The sequence below is a fragment of the Embiotoca jacksoni genome, unplaced genomic scaffold, assembly GCF_022577435.1.
Source record: "Embiotoca jacksoni isolate LCO1_2020_lvr unplaced genomic scaffold, fEmbJac1.0.p SCAF_6, whole genome shotgun sequence".
Lineage (NCBI taxonomy): Eukaryota > Metazoa > Chordata > Actinopteri > Embiotocidae > Embiotoca > Embiotoca jacksoni.
Window position 1 is genome coordinate 14575777 of NW_027185414.1, and position 19607 is coordinate 14595383.

A 19607-nucleotide genomic window follows, 5' to 3' on the forward strand; every position below is an offset into this window, starting at 1 on the left:
AGATGGGTATTTATTGATAAAAAAAAAAAAAAAAAATTCCAAAATTAAATGAGTTACTAGCTGCTTTTAACTTAAAATAGAGAACAGGCGAGTTGCTGGCAGTTTCTGTCACTTGTTTTGTTTTTTTGCAGCTCCTCTGCAGTCAGGGCCCTTTAAGTAACCAGCACAATATTATGTAAGCCTGTTTATCCATTTAACTGTAAGAAATAAATGCCAGCCTTTCACGTGTCCCCAGGGCTGGAGTCAACCTCTGGAGGGGTGTCAGGAGGAGAATTAGCAGTAAAGACCCCAATCACCAAGCGAGATGTGGATTTATTTAGGGAACATCAGCTAAGTAGCCTATAATATTAAGTGCAATATTAAAGCTAATTAAGTCCTCAACAGGATTCATCAGAAAATAGCACTGAATATTAGAGGCAGGAAACATTGCAGATTAAGAACCATGATACACAAACCACAACCCCATTAGTTTAACTCCACGAGTGCCAAAGACACGCCTCGCATAGGCATATCGTGATTCTTGTGAACTGCATCAAGTGGTAAAAGTTGTCATATCATTTATTCATGTGAAGCCTCTCCCTCTCAGAAAGGACCACTGGCTGTTAAATAGAGCCTCTGAGCCCGCCCATTTAATGTTTATTGATCAGCTCTCCGGCGGGCCTGTGTGACAGCAGTCAGATCAGTCGGGATATGGCGTCGCTACACCGACTCGGGAGGAATTTTCACCTCTCCGTGGGAATGTGCAAGTGGCGCACCGGGACGGCTCTTGGTTTTTGTCGCTGTTAAAAGGGATCACACATGGCGATGGAGGACGAGGATAAAAATACAGCGGTCGTTGCGACGAACGTCCGAGCGGGCATCAAGAAAGGAGGTGATGTCGGAGATAACGGGGCTTGCATAGACAGGCAGCCGGACACGGTGGTCCACCAGGCGGGGCTGAATCCGACTGCAGGTCGCGGCAGCCGCAGTGGTCCGGGAGCTCACGCTGCAACGGGGATCCGAGTGCTAAAGGCAGGTCATAACGAGAGGATTTATTCCCTTATGGTGCAGGTAGTGGGCGATTCAAAGAGGACAAAGTGCTCGACAGATATCTATGTTTCATGTGAAGGTTTTTCTTCCACGGCATTAGGTGACTGGGACAGAGCAAAGTGCATGAAATAAAACGCGTCCTCGCAACATTATGTAACGCCTGTGATGGCAAGTGATTGATATTCTCTAATTGCTGATTAATCTGTGGATGATTGGCATCCAGTGAGGAATGTACCAGAGACAATTTATAGCAACACACCACACACACACTCGTTGTAGGCTGTTAGTGCTTAAATAGGAAGGCCTGAACAGTTTTCTGTGACATTTTAGGACAAGACACATGATGTGTGATGACATCTAAGTCCCCGGCTACCACACACACACACACACACACACACACACATGCAGAGAATCACAGCTTTTTAGTGTGCGCATCAGTTATTGTATTTGTAGGAGGGTTCACATCAATAAACTAGATCATCCTGTTTAAGTAAAGTGCTGTCAATATTTCTGCTCACAGATATTGTGAGAGTGTGACAGGTATATTTCACACATTGTGAAGAGCTAAGGGGCGATCCCTTTTTAGTTGTTCCCTGCCTACCGAAATCAACATTTAAATAATCAAGCTGCGTTTTTGGGAATCAGTCACGAAATGCACATTCATCACACAGCCATTAATCGTTGATAAATATACCTCTTTTATCATCCAGAGTGTGACAAATATACTGTGTACAGTGTAGATATAAATATCATTCAGTGAAGCCCTGCTTCACATTCACACAGTGACACATATGCACACCTGGGAGGTGCCCAGCACATCTTTAGTGGACTGAGGCGACCCGCAGCAGTTTAGTGTGCCTCCTTCAGACACACCTTAGCTGATAACGAAAACGTTGGCACTTACTTTCTCTGTGGGTCTACAGTTTTTTCAACAGGTGTGGGATTTAAACTAACCTCTCATTGCATTGTCACCTCTGTAACATCTGGAACAATGCTGCACCAGTTATGACCCATTTAAGTAGTGAAAATGAATGGTTATTCTTGACGTTGGAAACAACAAAGAAATCGTAACTGAGTAAATGTTGCTAAATTTATTTAAAACGGTAGAAAATTGATTGAAAATGCTAATACTACTTCAACCAAAATCAACTTTCTGTTGGACATTAAGAAAATGTAGCTGGCAGCAAAAATTCCAATTAAGTGATTAGTTTAATCAAGCAAAAATAATATATGATATATCAAGGAGCAATACCTAATATTTATTGGTTACAGCTACTGAGGTTTTGAGCTTTGGGAAGTTGTGATCCAGATGTGTTATATTTGATATTCAATAACATAAAACAAAGCTGTATATATTATTAACAAAAATGAATATTAGTTGCAACTCCAGCTGCAGGTTTTCAATCTCACAGTTGCTTGAGGCGAAGATGACAACACTTAAAAACAGTAGGTGCACCTTTAAGTGGCCGGAATAGGTGCTTTCATATCTGTATGAACATTCTGAAAAAATGTGAGGTCAAGATGTATCGTTGACAAACTCCAGTATCATGAGCAGCTGGTGTTCCTGATATTCTGTTAATTTAGCCCAACATTATTCCTCATTGATGTCAATCAGTGTAGGAAAGGTTTGTGGAGGAACAACTTTTTCAACAACTGTCTAAAAACTTGGGGTGTTTAGGAAAAACAAAACAGTATCCTAATTTGTGCATAAATGTTCTGTTTTTAATGTAAATAGAGCCCAGATTAGAATGCATACAATGAAAACCACCTTGTGCCTACAGAGGTAAATAAAAAAACACATCATAGCTGTTCCAAAGAAAGGTGTGCGGTCATCCTTGTGTATAGAAAACCATTGTGTGAGTCTATGTTAGAGATGGACATCAAAATTAAATGAAATTAAAGAAAATAAAATTATGGCTTTATGTAGGAGTAGGATACAGGCCTAAACCTGGAAATGTAATTAATTCTTCACAACTTTTAGGGGCATTCTAAGATTTCCGGGGTGTGTTGCTCTTTGCCCCACTTAATTTCCTACGCTAATGTCAATTTTAGATTTTCTGGAACACCATTAGGCTTCTGCACATCCAGCTTTAAAGGGAAAGAACGAACAACAACATGATATTGTGGTTCTTGTTTGTAAAGCTGTCCGCCCTCAGTAAGAAAGGTGAGAGTATGAAAAAAAAAACCCAGTAAAGGTCAATTTAGAGACAGACAGAGGCTGCTCTGGAACTGTAGAGTTCAGTGGAGTTGAGTCTTCACATTTTTAGTTTAATAACAAGCTATAAAACGGCTGTAATGAGGTTATCCAAATGGTAACTACCAGCACAGATATTGGGTTGAAGTAAACTCACAAGATGCGTGAGAGGGTTGGCAGTACATCCACCCTCTAGCTCTTTCCCCCTTTGGCTGTTATGCTGATGTCTATCTGATTATTGCGTCTGTGTTAAAAAGACTGTATCCGTGTCAGCAGCGCAACATGAAGCGGAATGGGAGTCGACGCTGTATGACGAGAAAGACCAGATTCGGATCACGAGAGCGGGACTGGCTAAAGGGGGACACCCAGCGGGGCTGTGTGTGTCTCTATGGGGGGACAGTGGACCCCCAGCCGCCTGCCCCTGGCCCACAGGCCTCCTCCACCCCCCAGACAGACCTACAGTTGGTACTCTGCTCCACCAGCACCACAGTGGAGGAGCTGTGTGCTCAGAGGGACGGACAGGGACTCTATGTTCAGCTGCATGGAGACCTAACCAGGTAAATACACACTCAATCCATCCATCCATCCATTTTCTGCCACATACTGGGGTCGGGTCACGGTGGTAGCAGGCTGAGCAAGTACACCCAGACATCCTTCTCAGCAACGTTGTCTAGCTCCTCCTGGGGGATCCCGAATTTTTACCCGGGGTGTCCTACCAGTAGATGGTAAAGTTATACTTAGTTCTGTCCTCTGTGTTTGAGCAAGGCTAACCTTTTGGCATGAAATATCGTAATAAGATGGCAGCCCAGAGACCAACTGTTGTTTATATGCGAGTGCGTTCCTTGGCCAAGTGCCATGGGAGGAGTACTCTAAATACCTGTGCTCCTTTCAGAGCAACAGAGTGATGTGGGTTAAACGCACATCAATTACTCTGACTGGGCTAAGACATGCATCCAGGATCCAACAGCTGCAGTCCTGCAGCAGCGTCTCCAATGGATCTTCTCAGCACACTTTTGCTCTGCATTCTGAAGCATTTGACAGCTCAAAGCTAATTGTATTATCATGCATTAAAAAAACTAAAAGAAGCATGAAAAGACCATTTGGATTATTGCACAACTATATTGCAAGTGAAACATGAGATTTTACAGAGCTGGTTTGGAAGGACATCTCTTCCATCAGACGCAGCTGAAAGGGCCACAACGGCGCACAATAACATCTAACATAAGCAATTCAGAAGCCTTTTAAAAACATGAATATTGACATTTTATTCTTATTTATTTAATGTAAAACTGTACAATAAAACCAGAATGGCTTTCTTTTTAACAAAGTTGAGAGTTAGAGCACAGTTGAGGACCTGCTGCAGTTACCCTATCATCCCACACTCCCACAGCACCTCACCGAGGATACCCTGAGGGAACATGACTGTACGCCTCTCTCAGCTCCATGATACATGCAGACCGAAACAGCAAATGACCCTTTGATTATCTGTGAAAGGATAAAAGGGTGGCTCACTGATCCGTGACCAGGAAGGAATCCGTTGCTGCTTTGCTTTCCAAGGAAAACCTATGTGAAGATATTAGACAGGAAAGTGAGATAAACGCTCATTTATAGCTTAAATCTCAATGAGGTATGGCTTATTCTGTCTGAGTGCTCTCGTCTATTAAGTTTTTTTTGCTTTTTTAATGATGTGGGATATTGAGCCAGAGCAAGTGTGCTACCAGCAAAAATGCCAATAGATGCCTTAATTGTAGAGATTGTGAATGGTGTGTAAGTAAGCATTAATTGGTGGAAGATTGTGTCACATATGTGATATTATATCATGACTGGAGGTTGGTAATCCCTTCATAAGCTGGTAGCCAAAAGTCACATGAAACAACGTCTTTATATCTTTGCTGATTGAAGGCTGTAGGCTGTGCAGAGTTATGCAGACTGGTAATAAATGAAAGGCTTTTGGTAAGCCTGTGGATCGGCTGAGTTCGCTCAGTTTATATTTCAGAATTTCTTAAATTGCACTCTGCCAGCGAGTTTGACCAGGTGGATTTAAATTTAATATTAAAGTCCTCAACTTCTAAAAAACAGCCTGTTGTCAATTTAAGAGCTCTGTGATTGCTGTTTATGTAAAGAAAAAATACTTTTGTACAGGCAGACAGCACATACTTTACTATAAAGGTGAGTCAAGGTTGCATTAAATGCATTAAATTTAAAAGAGTGCACATGTTCATTTAAAATACATGAGCTAGACCTCCATTTATGTTTGCTCCCAAAGAGGCTTTTAGTCTTTTATTTTCCCTCCTTCTTGAAAATCATTTCTAAAAACAATTCTTGGATAATTCTTCAGTGTGTGGGTTTTATTACTGTGACTGATGAAGGTACTGTATAAATGAGCATCTGAAACATACAAAGCTGTTGACAGCAGTGAGATTTGCACGGAGGAAGGATTTGTAAGTATGAACACGACGGAAGGCATAGCAGCTTTTTTTTTTTTTTTTTTTTTTTTTATAGATTTTCTTTTTATAGCTTTTGGTAATGTGCTGCCTACAGGAAAATGTGGTCTGGGTTCTTTCCTGCTTGTATTTTTAGTCAGACAAACTCCCTTTCAAGATAAATTTACTCAGGCGGTAGAGATGATGGAGGACATCCATCGCTTCATTCATCCATTTTTGAAGCTCTTATCCTGGTCAGTGTCACACTGACCAGGATAAGAGCTTCTGTGCCAACAGGGTGAGCAAAGCAGTCCAGTGCTCTTTTTCCCAGCAACAGGCTCTTCCTTGGGGATCCATAAGTGCTCCCAGGACACATGGGATATGTAATCCCTTCAACATGTTCTGGGTATGCCCGGAGTTTCCACTCACTTTGTCATGCCCAGAACACTTCCAAAGGGAGCCTCCCAGACATCTCAACCAGCTCCTGAGGGGAGTGAGCAGCTTGATAACACGGGCCTCCTAAATCACTGCGCTCCTCACTCAGAAATGTAAACTCAGGTGACCCCTGTAGCTCAGTCAGGTGCAACATCCACTGTACACATCCACACCTGTGTGGCTGCAGCACAGGAAACCTCTCATATCTCTGTTACATGGACTAGTACACATGTCTACAGGACATCAACAGCCCATTTCCATAGTTTTCTGAAAAACTTCCCTCCCTGTCCTGAGGACGGATGAACCTACTGGGTACCATTTGACAGACACTCTTGCGGCGCAGCCCGTCAAGGTTGGAGGATTTGCGCATAAATGAGGCATATCTGTGCTAAGTGTAAACAGTCAACAGGGACTGTCACTCATCCTCTTGCTGCCTAAATTCTGCTTTGAGGTGCTGAGGCCACAGCTGTCTGAAAAACTAACATGATCCTGCAAATCTGATAGTCTGGCAGAGAGACACAGGTCTTGGGCATGGACACGGATATTTGTTTGTTTGCTGTGCTTCTTCTGGTTTTTTTTTTTTTTTAGTTCAATCACTTTTTCTGTCTCATTTACTGTAAATGTTACTCTTTTAATCAAGTTTTGTCTGCGCACCGATATATTTGATCATTCTAGCTGTAACTCAAATGTCATATACTAATCTTTACTATCATCACCTGGTTACTTAATTGTATATTTGGTAGAGTGAAAACTGGAAATGCATTAAAGTCCTAAAAATGGATGGTTCAGACTGTATCTCCAAACAGTTATCAGAAGTGAGTAGATACATTAATATGAGTTAAACTCAAGCCTTTGTTCTGACAATTTCCCACTGATTAGTTTGACAGTCAAAGTGTGATTTGCATTTGCTGTTGTGCTGTCAAAATGTTCTTTATACAGCCAGACAGTATGAATTTTTGTGAATGGTTGCTTGTATCAGGATATGGCTGCTGGATTGCAGGGTTGACATTTACTCTGTTGGGTATCAGTGATCACTGTCTAGTGGACTAAAACTATTTCCTCAGATTACATAAAATGTATAGTTACAGAGAAATTTACCCGCCTGGAGGGGCATGAGTTCACTTTGCTAGTCGTAGTGAGGAATGCAGTTTTTCCAGAAAGAAAAATCTTGCAATGGCTATTTTGAAGTTAATGACTTATTATTCATTTATCTGTCTTTGTGCAGCCCAAAACCTTTGAATTATTATTGTATTTTGCACCAGTGCATTCTTTCTCCAGTTTGTGGTTTGCTCAAACTCCATTTTGTTTCAAAATTATAAACACAACCCTGATTGTGGTACTGTAGCTGGCAGTAGTGCTTTCAGCTTGGCCAGGTGCCCCATTGGACATAGTTGGTAGAGTTCATAGGTGGGAAGAACTTGAGACAGCTTTGATCACTTGCTACACTTTGCTGAAGCGGATTGGTAAGACTGTCTTACATTTATTTTACAACAAGTTGATGGTCAGCATTGTCACACTGTCTCTACTTGTCTTTGCTGTGCAGGAGGCTCGACCCGTCTGAGCGTCCACTGCAGATGGTGTATGACTACCTGGCATCTTTGGGCTACTCAGATCCTGTTCGAGTGCAGCAAGAAGCCGCCAACTCAGACCTCAGCTGTATGATCCGTTTCTACAGTGGTGAGTACTCAACCACAGGGGCCATCATCCCAAATTTTCACTGTGTGCTGCTGCTAAGAGGTATCTGCTAAGTGCTTGGTGCCTGTCTCTGAAAACAGACCTAAAGGCCCAAACACGCTGCAGCAGGTCATATATTCCAAAATGGTTTCATCATGTCCTCTTTTGATCACGCGTTAAAAGTGTGTGTGCTTTCAGCAAGGACACACCTCTGGATAAAGTGGAGGCAGTTGTTGTTTGAGACTCTCTGAGTGTGCTGTCTCTAGTATTCAGTATAGCCTGGGATACTATAAACACCCACCCACCATGGGCTCATGATGGCTGACTGAGCATCCTACATCCTGTGGTGTTGCATGCTTCCTCGACCCCAGGACTGGAGTGACAAAGTGTCCCTGCATCAGTGTGATAAATGCAGCACCAGAATGGATGTGACTCTGGAGAAACCAGAGACAAATTTCGGTTCTTGAATGTATCTTAGTACAGCTCACATAAACCTGCAGTTATCGCGAGCTGTCCTCCTTCGACTCTGTCCTTAAAGACACTTATACAATAGCCACAATTCAGGCCTTTTCCATTAAGGATAAATGGTGTACGATGCTCTGTAATGCGTTTCCACTTAATAAACCAAGTTCTGTTCCTGCTGAGTCAGCGGAACTCCTGATGTTTGGGGTTAGAACTGCTCACAGACTGCCGTGCTATTGAAACAGGAAGACTCACTCCACCACAACATCTAAAGGGCTCACATTTACTTCCTCCCTGTCAAGTACACAGGCCTCCATACACAGAATGCAGTGCTGCTACTTGGACTGAAAATACATGCTAAACTCAAACGTCATCAGTTTTGTAGGGAAATTCTGTGGAGACACGAGGAGATGTTGTATTTCATTACTTTAAGCGTGTCAAACAACCAGATTACATTTAGGTTTGTCCTGTTGTAAAGATGTAACACAATTGATAATTAATAACTGTGAGGGTTCTGACTCAGTTGGGAAGCTGAGGAAGTTGAATCCTTGACTTTTTACACTACATAAGAAACCATATTTCACATTATTAAGTCTGGAAAATCATCGCTCAGAACAATATTTGAGTTATAAGCAGCATTTTTATTGTGTTTTGTTTTCTGAGCCTCTTTAACTGATGTTTATTTGTCTAGCTGACAGATCCCAGGGTCACTGTGGCCTCAGTCTTATTCCTAGTCCTTATGTGTCCAGTGGCCAACTGCTGTTTGCTTCTTGCCAACATGGGAACTGATCAGATCTTGGCTACTATCAGTAGTCAGGCCACATTGGCCAGAGTCTAGCCAGGCCCCTTGGAGACTTCCTGCCTCCTTTTGTCATCTCATGGGAAAAGAGGACCAGGGAACAGGCATGACTGGTATTCAGGCACTCTTAACACCCAGCTTAGGCCCACAGGACAACTTGATTTGGCCATTTGATGCCTGTAGAACTGATAAAGAAGTAACTCATAAAATAGCCTCCCTGTTGTTGTGGTAACTTGTGTTCAATTATGTCAGGGTGTTCACTCACTTCCTCCATGTTGGTGTTCAAAAGATTAAAAAAAAAAAAAAAACACAAAAAAACCACAAATGGGGCCAGCTTCCCATTTCACAAATAAATGCCACTAGCAAATTGCAGATACATTTGCAAATTCTATAGTCCTGGTTCATGCTCTTGTTTGGGTTTCAAGTATGTTTTTTTTTTGATGAATTAAAAGTGTCAGAATTAACTCGAGAAGGTGATCTAATGTTGGAAGTCGCAGATTCCATATCAGATGTTTCATAAAATGGAATTTAGGAGCACTCCAGTCACACAGCTTCCCCTGTAGGCCTCATTTTATTGGCTGGCCCATGGTAACCTTGGTTTTTCATTACCACCCACAGTGGTGTTGTAGGTGGGCTGTGTTCTTACTGTTGAAACATAAAACAACAGACTTGTTCTGAGACCCCTCTCACAGGTGTTTGCTTGCCTGCCAGCTGTTGTCAGGGATAATGATCTGACTAAACAGATGAGGGAAGCTGCGGTCCTTCAGTAAAGATTACACCTGCTACAGACCCTCCTGGTGTGGTGGTCTGCATTTAATAGGCTTTGACAGTCTACAGTCTACTGAACATTATTGGTTCCCAGCCTGACAGTAGCTGTAAGACGATCATGAGGCACTAAAAATTGATTAGAGTATCAAGCCATGCAGATAGTTTGGGTTTTATGTCCCCAGATTTTGTCTCCAAGATTTCTGTCATCACCACAACACACGAGAGGTGGATCTTTGTTGGTGCTCACAGTATTTAAAATACAACACCAAAAAGCTAAGTAGCAGCCAGTCTTTTCACACAGAAAACATTGACTTGCTTACTCTGGCCCTCAAATACGCCTTTCACTAACATCCGTCGACATGCAACATGCATCCAGGGCCACTTTGAAGGACCAACTTCTGCCTGAATAAGCAAATAGAAATACTGACTGCAGCTCATGGTGCCGTACGTTCGTGTGTTCATTACACCTGAAGATCTCTGCCTGCTCTCTTCTTCTTTTTATTTTTTTTTGTTACCAGAAAAGATATCCTGTGTGATTCTGCTGAGCGCAGTACTGAAAGGGAAAGTAGTAGAGACTAACTCGCAAACTGAACTGTTGGCTGAGGCAGCTGTTTAGTGATTAAAAACAAACCGCTACCTGACACTTGTTTCACCAAAACCTTTTCTGTTTTTTTTGTTTTCGTAATTCCTGACACACATCAAACCCACAGTTGTAGAAGAGCCCCAGCTGCTTGCACTGTTCATTTATCCACGCAGTGCAGAGCCTGACCCTCTCAAACCTGCTGGAATAATGAAATAATAAAAGCCTGAATCAAAGTGATTGAGGTTGTGAATTGCAAACTCTAGTGATCAGTCATTTACAAACATTAAATACTTTAAATTTAGACTGGATGGCGCATTAAAATGAGGCTGCAGGGAAAAAACATCACTCATTTTGTTAAATTTCTGTTGCTTCAACTCCTCTCCCACGTTACAAGACGTGTTCATGTTTTTCTTTAGTAGTATATTAACGTGATGTATTAGTTTATTTACATATAGCGCAGAGGGGAGGTCCGATCAGTTTCATGTGGAGACACATGATAATGCCAGTTGTGAACTGACATACTTTGATCTGACCACTTGTGATCCAATCACCCAGGACGAATGTGAGCACCAGATGTGTTGAGGGCCTCAGAAAAATCCACAGACCACATTATTAAGGATTTTCCTTTTAATTTAGTCTTTCTGAAAACTTGATCGCAGGAACATTTCTGAGTTTTCCACTATTTTCTTTTGGGTAAAATATTAGCTATGGTTACCTCTTCAGGCCTCACATAAGGGCATGCATTTGTTTTATGTGCCAGTGTTCATATTATGGCATTTGCATGGGTGTGCATTTTTCTATGTACCCATGCACTGTGTTAGTTTCCTTTCTAACCACAATGTGTTGTGGCCATTGAAGTGTTTCAAAATGCAATGCAGCAGGTAATTTATTGAACTTCAACATAGTCTTATTTGTTCAGGAAACTCATTTCAAACCTTCTCCAGCCTCCTGCTCCCCTCCTACACACCCTTCTGCTGTGGTGCACAAATGAAATTAAAACAAACATGGACAAGGGAGTACACATTTCTAAATACCGACTTAATAAAAAACACTGCTAGTGAAAACAACCACAGAGACCTGAGGGCCAGTGGCTCTTTGTGTCGACCCATGCAGCTGCAGCCCAGATGAAGGCTGCTGGAAGCTCTGGCGCTTGTCCCCTGGGCTGTGTTCCACCTCTGCCTGGGTGATCCCTTGCATCTTTGAGCTCAGAGACCTGACTGCGTAGTTCATGGTAGGCCCAGTGTCAGGATCAGAGCAGAAGGAAATAAGTCATCTGAGAACAGTGTGAACTCACCTAGTAAGTTATTGATGCGACTGCTGCTAATTTACTAACGGAAATTAAATCCAAGTGAAGATTATGTATGTCCTAAGCTGTGATGGCATGAATGGTGAACCGTCTGGAACTTTGTGTGCCAGTGGTTTATCAGAGTCAAAATGGTCACGTCCTGGAGGAACAGAAAGACTCGGATCACAGTAAATAATCAAGCCCAAGGTTACTATGGTTCAAATAGGGGAAATAGCCTGTTTACAGGGGCACAAAGAGGAGAAGCAGTCAGACTGAGATTTAAGAGAAAAATTTAATTCTATTCAGATCCGAGTTCCCACAGAATTGCCCCGAGCAAGAGATCTGCAGAGAGCAGGCTTTCCCTGGTTTCCTGGCAGCTTCTCATAATATGCTGTTTCTGTGATGGGGTTCTGTTTTTCCCAAGGATTTCCTCTTTCCCATTCTAAACCTGCAGACCGTCTCTCATCCCCGACTCATGGCAAGTTTTAAAGCTAGAAGGCTTACTGCTGCTGCAACATATCCACCATTTTAATGCTCTGTTTTGGTCTTTAATGTCATATTCACAAGCAGTGTTCAGCTGTGGGATTTCCATTTGTGTTCAACACAGTGCACTATTTCTAAATTTGATATATTGATAAGTAAAATTTTTGCACAAAGTTTAAAGAAGAGATTGTTTAAAGTAGAGGTAGACACAGACCACCAAGTGGAGGCATCTGGGTGGTGGGTTGAATTTGAATTTGCTGCCAAAAAGAGCTTGCTGTTCTGAGTCAAATCAGACTGTGTTTCCGCCTCCACTGACCCCCTACTGCATGCTAATGTAATCTATGCAATCTTGAGCAAGACACAAAAGCTCTGGGATACAGGGAGTATTGTTTTCAGCTGAGTGCTCAACAGTTGCTTTGAAATAATCCAATATATGAATAAAAACAGATTCAACCTAGAAGGGCACTCGGTGAGTGCAGACTTCCACAAAGGCTAATAGTTCACTCTTTTATGAAATGCAAATCTTCACCTAAAACTACTATAAATAACAGGATATATTTCCAAAACTATTTGAGCCATTCAAATAGTTTTGGAAATATATCCTGTTATTTGTAGTAGTAGTAGTTAGTAAAGTTAAATAATATCTGATGCCATGTCAGATATTATTTAACTTTACTACCATCTACTGGATTTTTCAATTAAATGAAATTGTATTTATAAAGCACCAACTCACAATACAAGTCACGTCTTACAGACTAAGATAAAGACACTACAATATTATAGAGAGAAAACCAACATTTCAACAGTTCCTACGTTATCTACATTTGGCGACACTGAAGAGGATAAAGTTAACAGGAAGAAACCACAGACAGAATCAAGCTCAGAGGTGGGCAGCCATCTGCCTTGATGGGTTTACCACGAGCTCCTGTTAAGGGCTATGCTTCCTTCATGCTGTCACCCAGTTGGCCCGGCTAGCCAGCTGCTTTGGTACCTGCTGGGGGACGGCTATCAAAGGCTATGATGGGTCGGCCCATACCGGCTACTGGGGCCTGATGAGCTACCACAGCTAAAGGGGTTGTTGTCCATGTGTTTCTGATTCAGTAAGCCTCTCCTCCAATGCTGTGAAAAACTACATTTAGTGCAGACAGCAATATCACTGAAAAGAGGCGGAAGAAAAAACACAATTTCTTACCCTGAACTGGAGAGAGAAAGAGAAGCAGAGGGACAGACACAAACTAATGCTAACTGCTAAACTCTTTCACAGATGTAAAAAGTGAAGGGGAATTTGCTGACGTACATTATGTATGCTATCATTTAGTTCAGCTGTTGTAAATTATACATTTGGACTACAACAATAATTTTCATATTCAATCTGTGGCTTATTTTCTAAATTCATCTCTATGTCTATACAGCATTAAAAATCAGTGTAAATGTTTATCACTTTTTTCCCGAGCTCAAAATAATGCCATTAAATACCTTGTTTTGTTTGGCCAATTGAAAAACAACAAAGAAAATCAGTTTAAAGACAATTTGTTCTAGACAGGCTCATATTTGCAAGACTTGTCAACCATGGAATAATTGGCTTTAACTGCTTTAGTAACCATTAATGAGTGATATTAAATAATAATTTTATAATATTATTATTAAGTAGTTCATATGTATAGTAAGAGTTATGAAGACCAGAAGTTACTCCAGTTTTATTCTTTTTTTCTTTAAGGATCTATTTTGGCTTCAGTTTTACAAATTCCTTTCTATCCCTCCACCCTGATATAGTTCCTCAGTTCAGTTCCTTTCTTATTTTTCATCATTCACAAGAAGTTGTGCTTCTGCCTCCCTGATCTGTCACTTGTCACTCTGTCCCTGGGGTTTGGCAGCCTCCCTCACAGCAGGACGTTTGGCAGCGGTTGATGATTAGTTGAGAGGAGGCAGCATGGTTCTGTCTGTGGCGCCGCTCCTCCACAAAACAGAGTTGCACAACATGTTTCGGCCATGTCACTAAACCCCTCTGGAGCCGCCGGGAATGGTCGACATTATTTGTCATCAGTGGGATGGGATTGATTTTGGCAGGGAGAGGTTGCAGGAGACAGTATGGACGTTTACCAACTCAGATTGGACTTTTGTGAACAACCTGTTTCCCTAGCAACTATAAGCGCCTCACAGACCTTTGGGGATAGCATGTGTGTTTGTTTTAGAAGTTGACTCTTTATGGCCTGGACTTGTTTGATGTTCTGTGAATAGGCTAATGACTTTCAGACGGGTGGTTGTATTGATATGGAGATGCACAGGGCAATATGTGTATGTGTTGATGCCTGTACGTTCAAACCATAAATGTGCATTTTATGTATTTGTGCATATTTCTCACTAACAGGTCCAGCAGATAAATAATTTAAGTGAGATACCTTTACCTTTTTTTTTTTTTTTTATAAGCCAAAGGTGATCAAGTGTTTTCCAGTCGTGTTTCTTTAGTACTTTAGATGCGAGCTAATTCCTTACACAGAAGCACAAACAATAGATGTTGAGCTTCATATCATTCTTTAAATGGTTAATATCACAGAGAAAAATATAGTGTAACTTTAAAGAAGGATGCAATAGCTAGTAGATTTAAGTATTGTGTTAAAAACCCCTTCTTGCATTGTTTCAGGGTTGTTTAAGAGTTCTTTCTTCCAACATGGATGTGCATAACATGAATCAGCTACAGCAGACTGTGTGTTAACGTCCTGCAGGTATGCTCTTTAGGATGCCGTCTCCTGGCAGCACAACAAAGCTAGGTGTGGAGTGGGCTTGTTTTTGGTGATATACCGTGATGCTAGTGAGAGCATCCTGTCAGCCTGTTTCAGCTGGTTGTGAGTTGATATGTGCACTGGAGTGGGCGAGTGTTTTGCTTAATTCGTGGTTTTAATCTGAAGCTGTGTGAACAAAGAGTAAGTTAAGACAAATACTGGACAATTTCCTTCTACAGACACATTTTTGTTGATAAAGAAATAGAAATAAGCCTGGAAGTGACCTATAGTCCAGCTGTTTTCCCTTTTTTAGAGATCTACTTTGCACTGACCTGGTGAGGTTTTGTGTTCTGAGTCAGGGGACCAAGAAATGCTATTGACCTGCCTGCCAGCCAATTTGTTGTCACAAGTTCCTGATTCATGATCAGTTTCCCTGGCAAAGAAAAACATGAGGAGGCTTTAATTTTATTTGGATGCCCTTGTGAAGTGAAAGGGAAAGTGGAGAGAGAGTTAGACAGAAAGAGAGAGAGAGAGAGAGAGAGCGAGAGAGAGCAGACTGCCGATGAGAGCATCTGAGTGGGAGGCAGCATAAGTTGGTTTTAGGAAAATGTAACAACAGAGGACAGGAGGCTGAGGCAGTGTCTCCTCCATGCTTATTTGACCTGCCATTAACCTGAGTGTACTTGAAGCCTGGCAGAGACAGCAGCACCGCTGTCTGATGTGTCCTTCAGTAATGGCCAGCTAAGGCTGCTTGCTGTGCAAGTTGGCATAATTAAATTGAACAGAGTGAAGTCAAATGTGACAAAACCCTGACTCATCCATCAGTATGACTTATGCTTCTTCTTGGTTAGTGGAGAGAAAGCAGAGAAACCTGCGCTGCTGGGTTGAAAAGCAAAACTCTAAAATGGCTTTAATGTAATAGATTTATAATAATAGAGTTAAAAGGATAAACCTCTTCCTTTTCCTGTAAGATCAAATGTATTATTTTGCAGCTAGATGAACCCGCATGAACAGTATATGAGATAACGGGGCAGTGTCCATCACAAGCACTGATGTAAGACCAGTTCCTGGAAGTACTACACTGAGGAGTTGACTAATCTATATGTGATATCCTGATGACCTATGAGGATCTATGTGACTTCATTTTCTGGAAACGTCTTGTGTGTAGCTGCGCAACATTTGCTATTAATTAGCTGAATTTGTTTGTCACAGCAGGGGTGGGGGTTCTTGTGTGTTAGATCGATGCCTGTAGATCAGTGCCAATCTCTGTGTGTTTTTCTTTCTTTCTTCCAGAGCGTCCAGTGAATGCAGACCAGCAGGAGCGGACCCTGCTGAAAGGTGTGTTCAGCGTTAGGAAGGGCAAGACGCAGCTGCACAAGTGGGCAGAGCGGCAGGTCCTGCTCTGTGGCACCTGTTTAATCGTGGCCTCTGTGAAAGACAGCCTGACTGGGAAGATGCACATCCTACCCCTGGTGGGGGGAAAGGTGAGAGCAGCCTGAAAGGGTGTTAACCTATCACTTTCCCCAGAGTCGATCGCACCCTCCAGGCTGAGTGTAGACACTCTACAACAACATGGCTGGGCCAAGCGGCTGGATGAAGTTAAAAAGATGACGTAATACTCCACAGGCAGAATTGTGTATGTCATTCTTCTGCTGTTTCAGAGTTTACTGAGATTGATTCAAGTTAGCATTTTGTAATGAAAACCTGTGTACTCTGGTCTTTGACAGAGCAAAGTTAATTAAATTTAGTTTTATTTATATAGTACTAAATTACAACATGTCATCTCAGTGCACTTAACATAGTAAGGCTGAGACCTTACACCATTACAGAGAGGAACCCAGCAATTCAATAATTCCCACATGAGCGACCATGGGAAGGAAAAAAAACCCTCTTTTAGCAGAAAGAAATCTCAGACAGAACCAGGCTCAGAGGTGGGTGGCCAATCGCCTTGACCGGTTGGGGTGAGGGGAAAGCGGAGAGAGAAAAGAGCAGCAAAGAGAGACAACAAACAATAAACATTCGGCAGGTTGGATGAAGCTCTGGAGTCACGGACACCTGCAGAAAAGTACACGAGAGAGAGAGGACAGAGAGGGAGATGAAGAAAGAAGACGCACAGTTAAGGACATGCAATAGTGGCATATAAACACATGGAGAGTGAAAGACAGAGGAGCTCATTGCATCATGGGAGGTTCCCCAGCATCCTAGGCAGATATAGCAGCATACCTAAAGGATGGCTCAGGGTCACATGAGCCAGCCCTAACAATTACCTCTATCAAATAGAATTTATCAAAAAAATGGAAGAAAAAAAGACGATACTTCTGCATCCATTTTTAATTTTTTTTTTTTTTTTATTGTTTATTGTGAATCATACAATGTTCTAGGAATACAATCTTAAATGTTTTGGTGTTATCACTGCTCTCCTTGTGCTTTCACCCTAAGTAATGTTATAACACAACTGAAGTGAACATGTTCTCTAAGGGATCTTTCAGTAAACATCAGAACTGAAGATCACTGAAGTAGAGAACAGTGATGGAAAGTTGGTACTGCAAACAAACACATAATCTCAAACGAAATACTGAACCAACAGTGACTGACATACACCTATCATGATAATGGTGTTCATCCTATTTGTGTGTTGTCTTTGTATCGAGGTGGAGGAAGTGAGGCGGAGGCAACACTGCCTGATGTTCAGCTCAGCCGGATCACAGGCCCAGACATACTTTGTCAACTTTGACACACTCGCAGACTACCAGCGATGGCATCGGCAGGCATTAAAAGTAAGCAAGAGACAAAGGGTGTGTGTCATGCTGTGTGTGTTGCACAACAAGTGTCTCCTGTGGTTTCTTTCAGCAGCAGTTTGTTTGCTTACAGTTGGTCCCTCGTGGCTTGTACTTAAATCAGCAATTCAAGGTCGGAGCTACAGTTGCATTGTGCCTGTTGAGTCGTCCAGTGAGACACTGCCCCTCCATCTGAGTGTGTCTGATTGGCTTCACAGAGGCACTGTTGGGTATTAATTGAACAATATACATCTATTCCGATTTTTTTTTTCTTTTACTTCGATGAGGGGCCCTCAGCAGCAGAGCTGTATATAGTATAATTCACTGTGGATTACAAGATGCTAAATGACTCAAACATATTTTTGTACTTGGGTTATTCACAATGTGTTTTTCAGAGAGTCCTGCCAGTTCTTCACAGCTGCTCATCAAAAAAATGCATTGTTTCTATTCTGCTCAGCTTGCTTTGTCTCTAATATCCTAATTAATGGCTGTTGTGCTGCAGCCCCTTCCTGGAGCTGAACAACCTCTCTGAGACTCTCCACTGAGGCAGAGCCAGCATACAATTAGCCATGGAGGGAGAAAGCCAACAGAAAAAAAAGAAAATCCAATTAGTTGCAGATTCATATTAAGTCCAAGATCTCTCTCTACCACGTTGGTATGGATTACTGGGTTAGAGTAGCCTGTTAGCGCACTGTATATCGGCGGAGACTTAGACTAGAGGTTTCTATGGAGACTGTGGATGATGACTGATGAAGGTTTTTGGTGGATTTGGGCCAGTGTTTACGCTAGACTGCATAAACCGTGAGCAGTGTTTGTGCATGAGGAAGTCAGCAATTGCATTTGTGCTTGCAAAATGACCATGCAGCAGAAAACTGAATACTGTGGGGATATGTTGTACAGCACAATATCAACATTTACATTTATAGGACGTTGGAATATGTAAAATATCCAGCAGATTAGCCGTAGTCTAAAACTAATTATGTCCTGTATTTATTTTCAGCTGTGGAGCATTTAGTATTTAATATTTCAGTTTTTACAAATGAGAGAAAATGTATGCCTTACCCCAGAAAAAAAATTGTGTTTTCCAGACCACAGTTTCACCTAAAAACAAGGAAAACACAACTTATAACAGCTGTGCAAATATGTAATTTATGTGCTTTTGTAATTATGAAATAAAAACAGCTCTTATGGGAATTTAAATGCATTTTAATTTTGCATTACGTGTCCCCTTTTGCTGACACTGGCTTTAAATTTAGTGGAGGCACGGCATACAAGAACATAGATAACGTCAATTATCTCCAGCAGGCAAGAATATTATGTTATTTTTTGTTGTTAATGTAGCTCTGTCTGGATGGCGGCTAAGATTTGTTAATTTGTTCGTAATAATATTTATTTTTTTGACTCAATATTGAGTCACCACTCCTCTAGAATAAGAACAGGGTGTGAGGAGGGTTTTCTGCAACATCATGACATTTTATCGAACAGGACCGGAGAGTAATTGAAATTGATTTGAGATGTCAATCAAGTGCTGCCTGACTGAACTAGATATTTCTGGGGAAATGGCAAAAGGGGAGAGATTAGCTTTTTTTTTTTTTTTTTTTTTATTTTTTTTTTTTTTTTTTTTTTTTAACAGTTACTGTTAACATACTGTAACTGTGATACCATACTGTGAGTTTAGCTGTGATCGGCTGTGTTGGTTGGTCCAGCAGGCAAAAGCAGAATGCCCTCGTGGTTCACCTCCTGTTGAAAACTATAACTTGTTGATTTAGGATTTAGAGAATCACCGTCACTGGTTAAAATCACATTTCTCATTTCACAAGGTTAATTACTAAGAAAATCATCTAAACAGAAAATCTTTTCTATTTTCTCTCTATCTTTGTGTTTCCATTGCTCATTCTCATATCACGTATTTACTCCTTTTAAAGAGGAGTACCTTTTTAAAGTGGTTGGCAGATGAGTCGTTTTGTGGGAGATG

General features: G+C 41.5%; 1 protein-coding gene across 5 annotated transcripts in view; it reads left to right on the forward strand.

The window, feature by feature from the left end:
- Positions 1-552: 552 nt before the first annotated feature.
- Positions 553-19607, forward strand: part of phlpp2 (PH domain and leucine rich repeat protein phosphatase 2) — a 35470-nt gene continuing 16415 nt past the window's right edge. For 2 of the 5 annotated variants that reach the window (XM_069173655.1, XM_069173660.1), the window contains exons 1-5: positions 553-1011; positions 3497-3780; positions 7625-7758; positions 16149-16339; positions 17507-17632. In XM_069173655.1, coding sequence (XP_069029756.1) covers positions 799-1011; positions 3497-3780; positions 7625-7758; positions 16149-16339; positions 17507-17632 — 948 coding nt within the window. In that variant the 5' untranslated portion in view covers positions 553-798. The remainder of the gene's footprint in view (positions 1012-3496; positions 3781-7624; positions 7759-16148; positions 16340-17506; positions 17633-19607) is intronic. The other 3 variants (XM_069173656.1, XM_069173657.1, XM_069173658.1) reach the window with 3 other exon arrangements.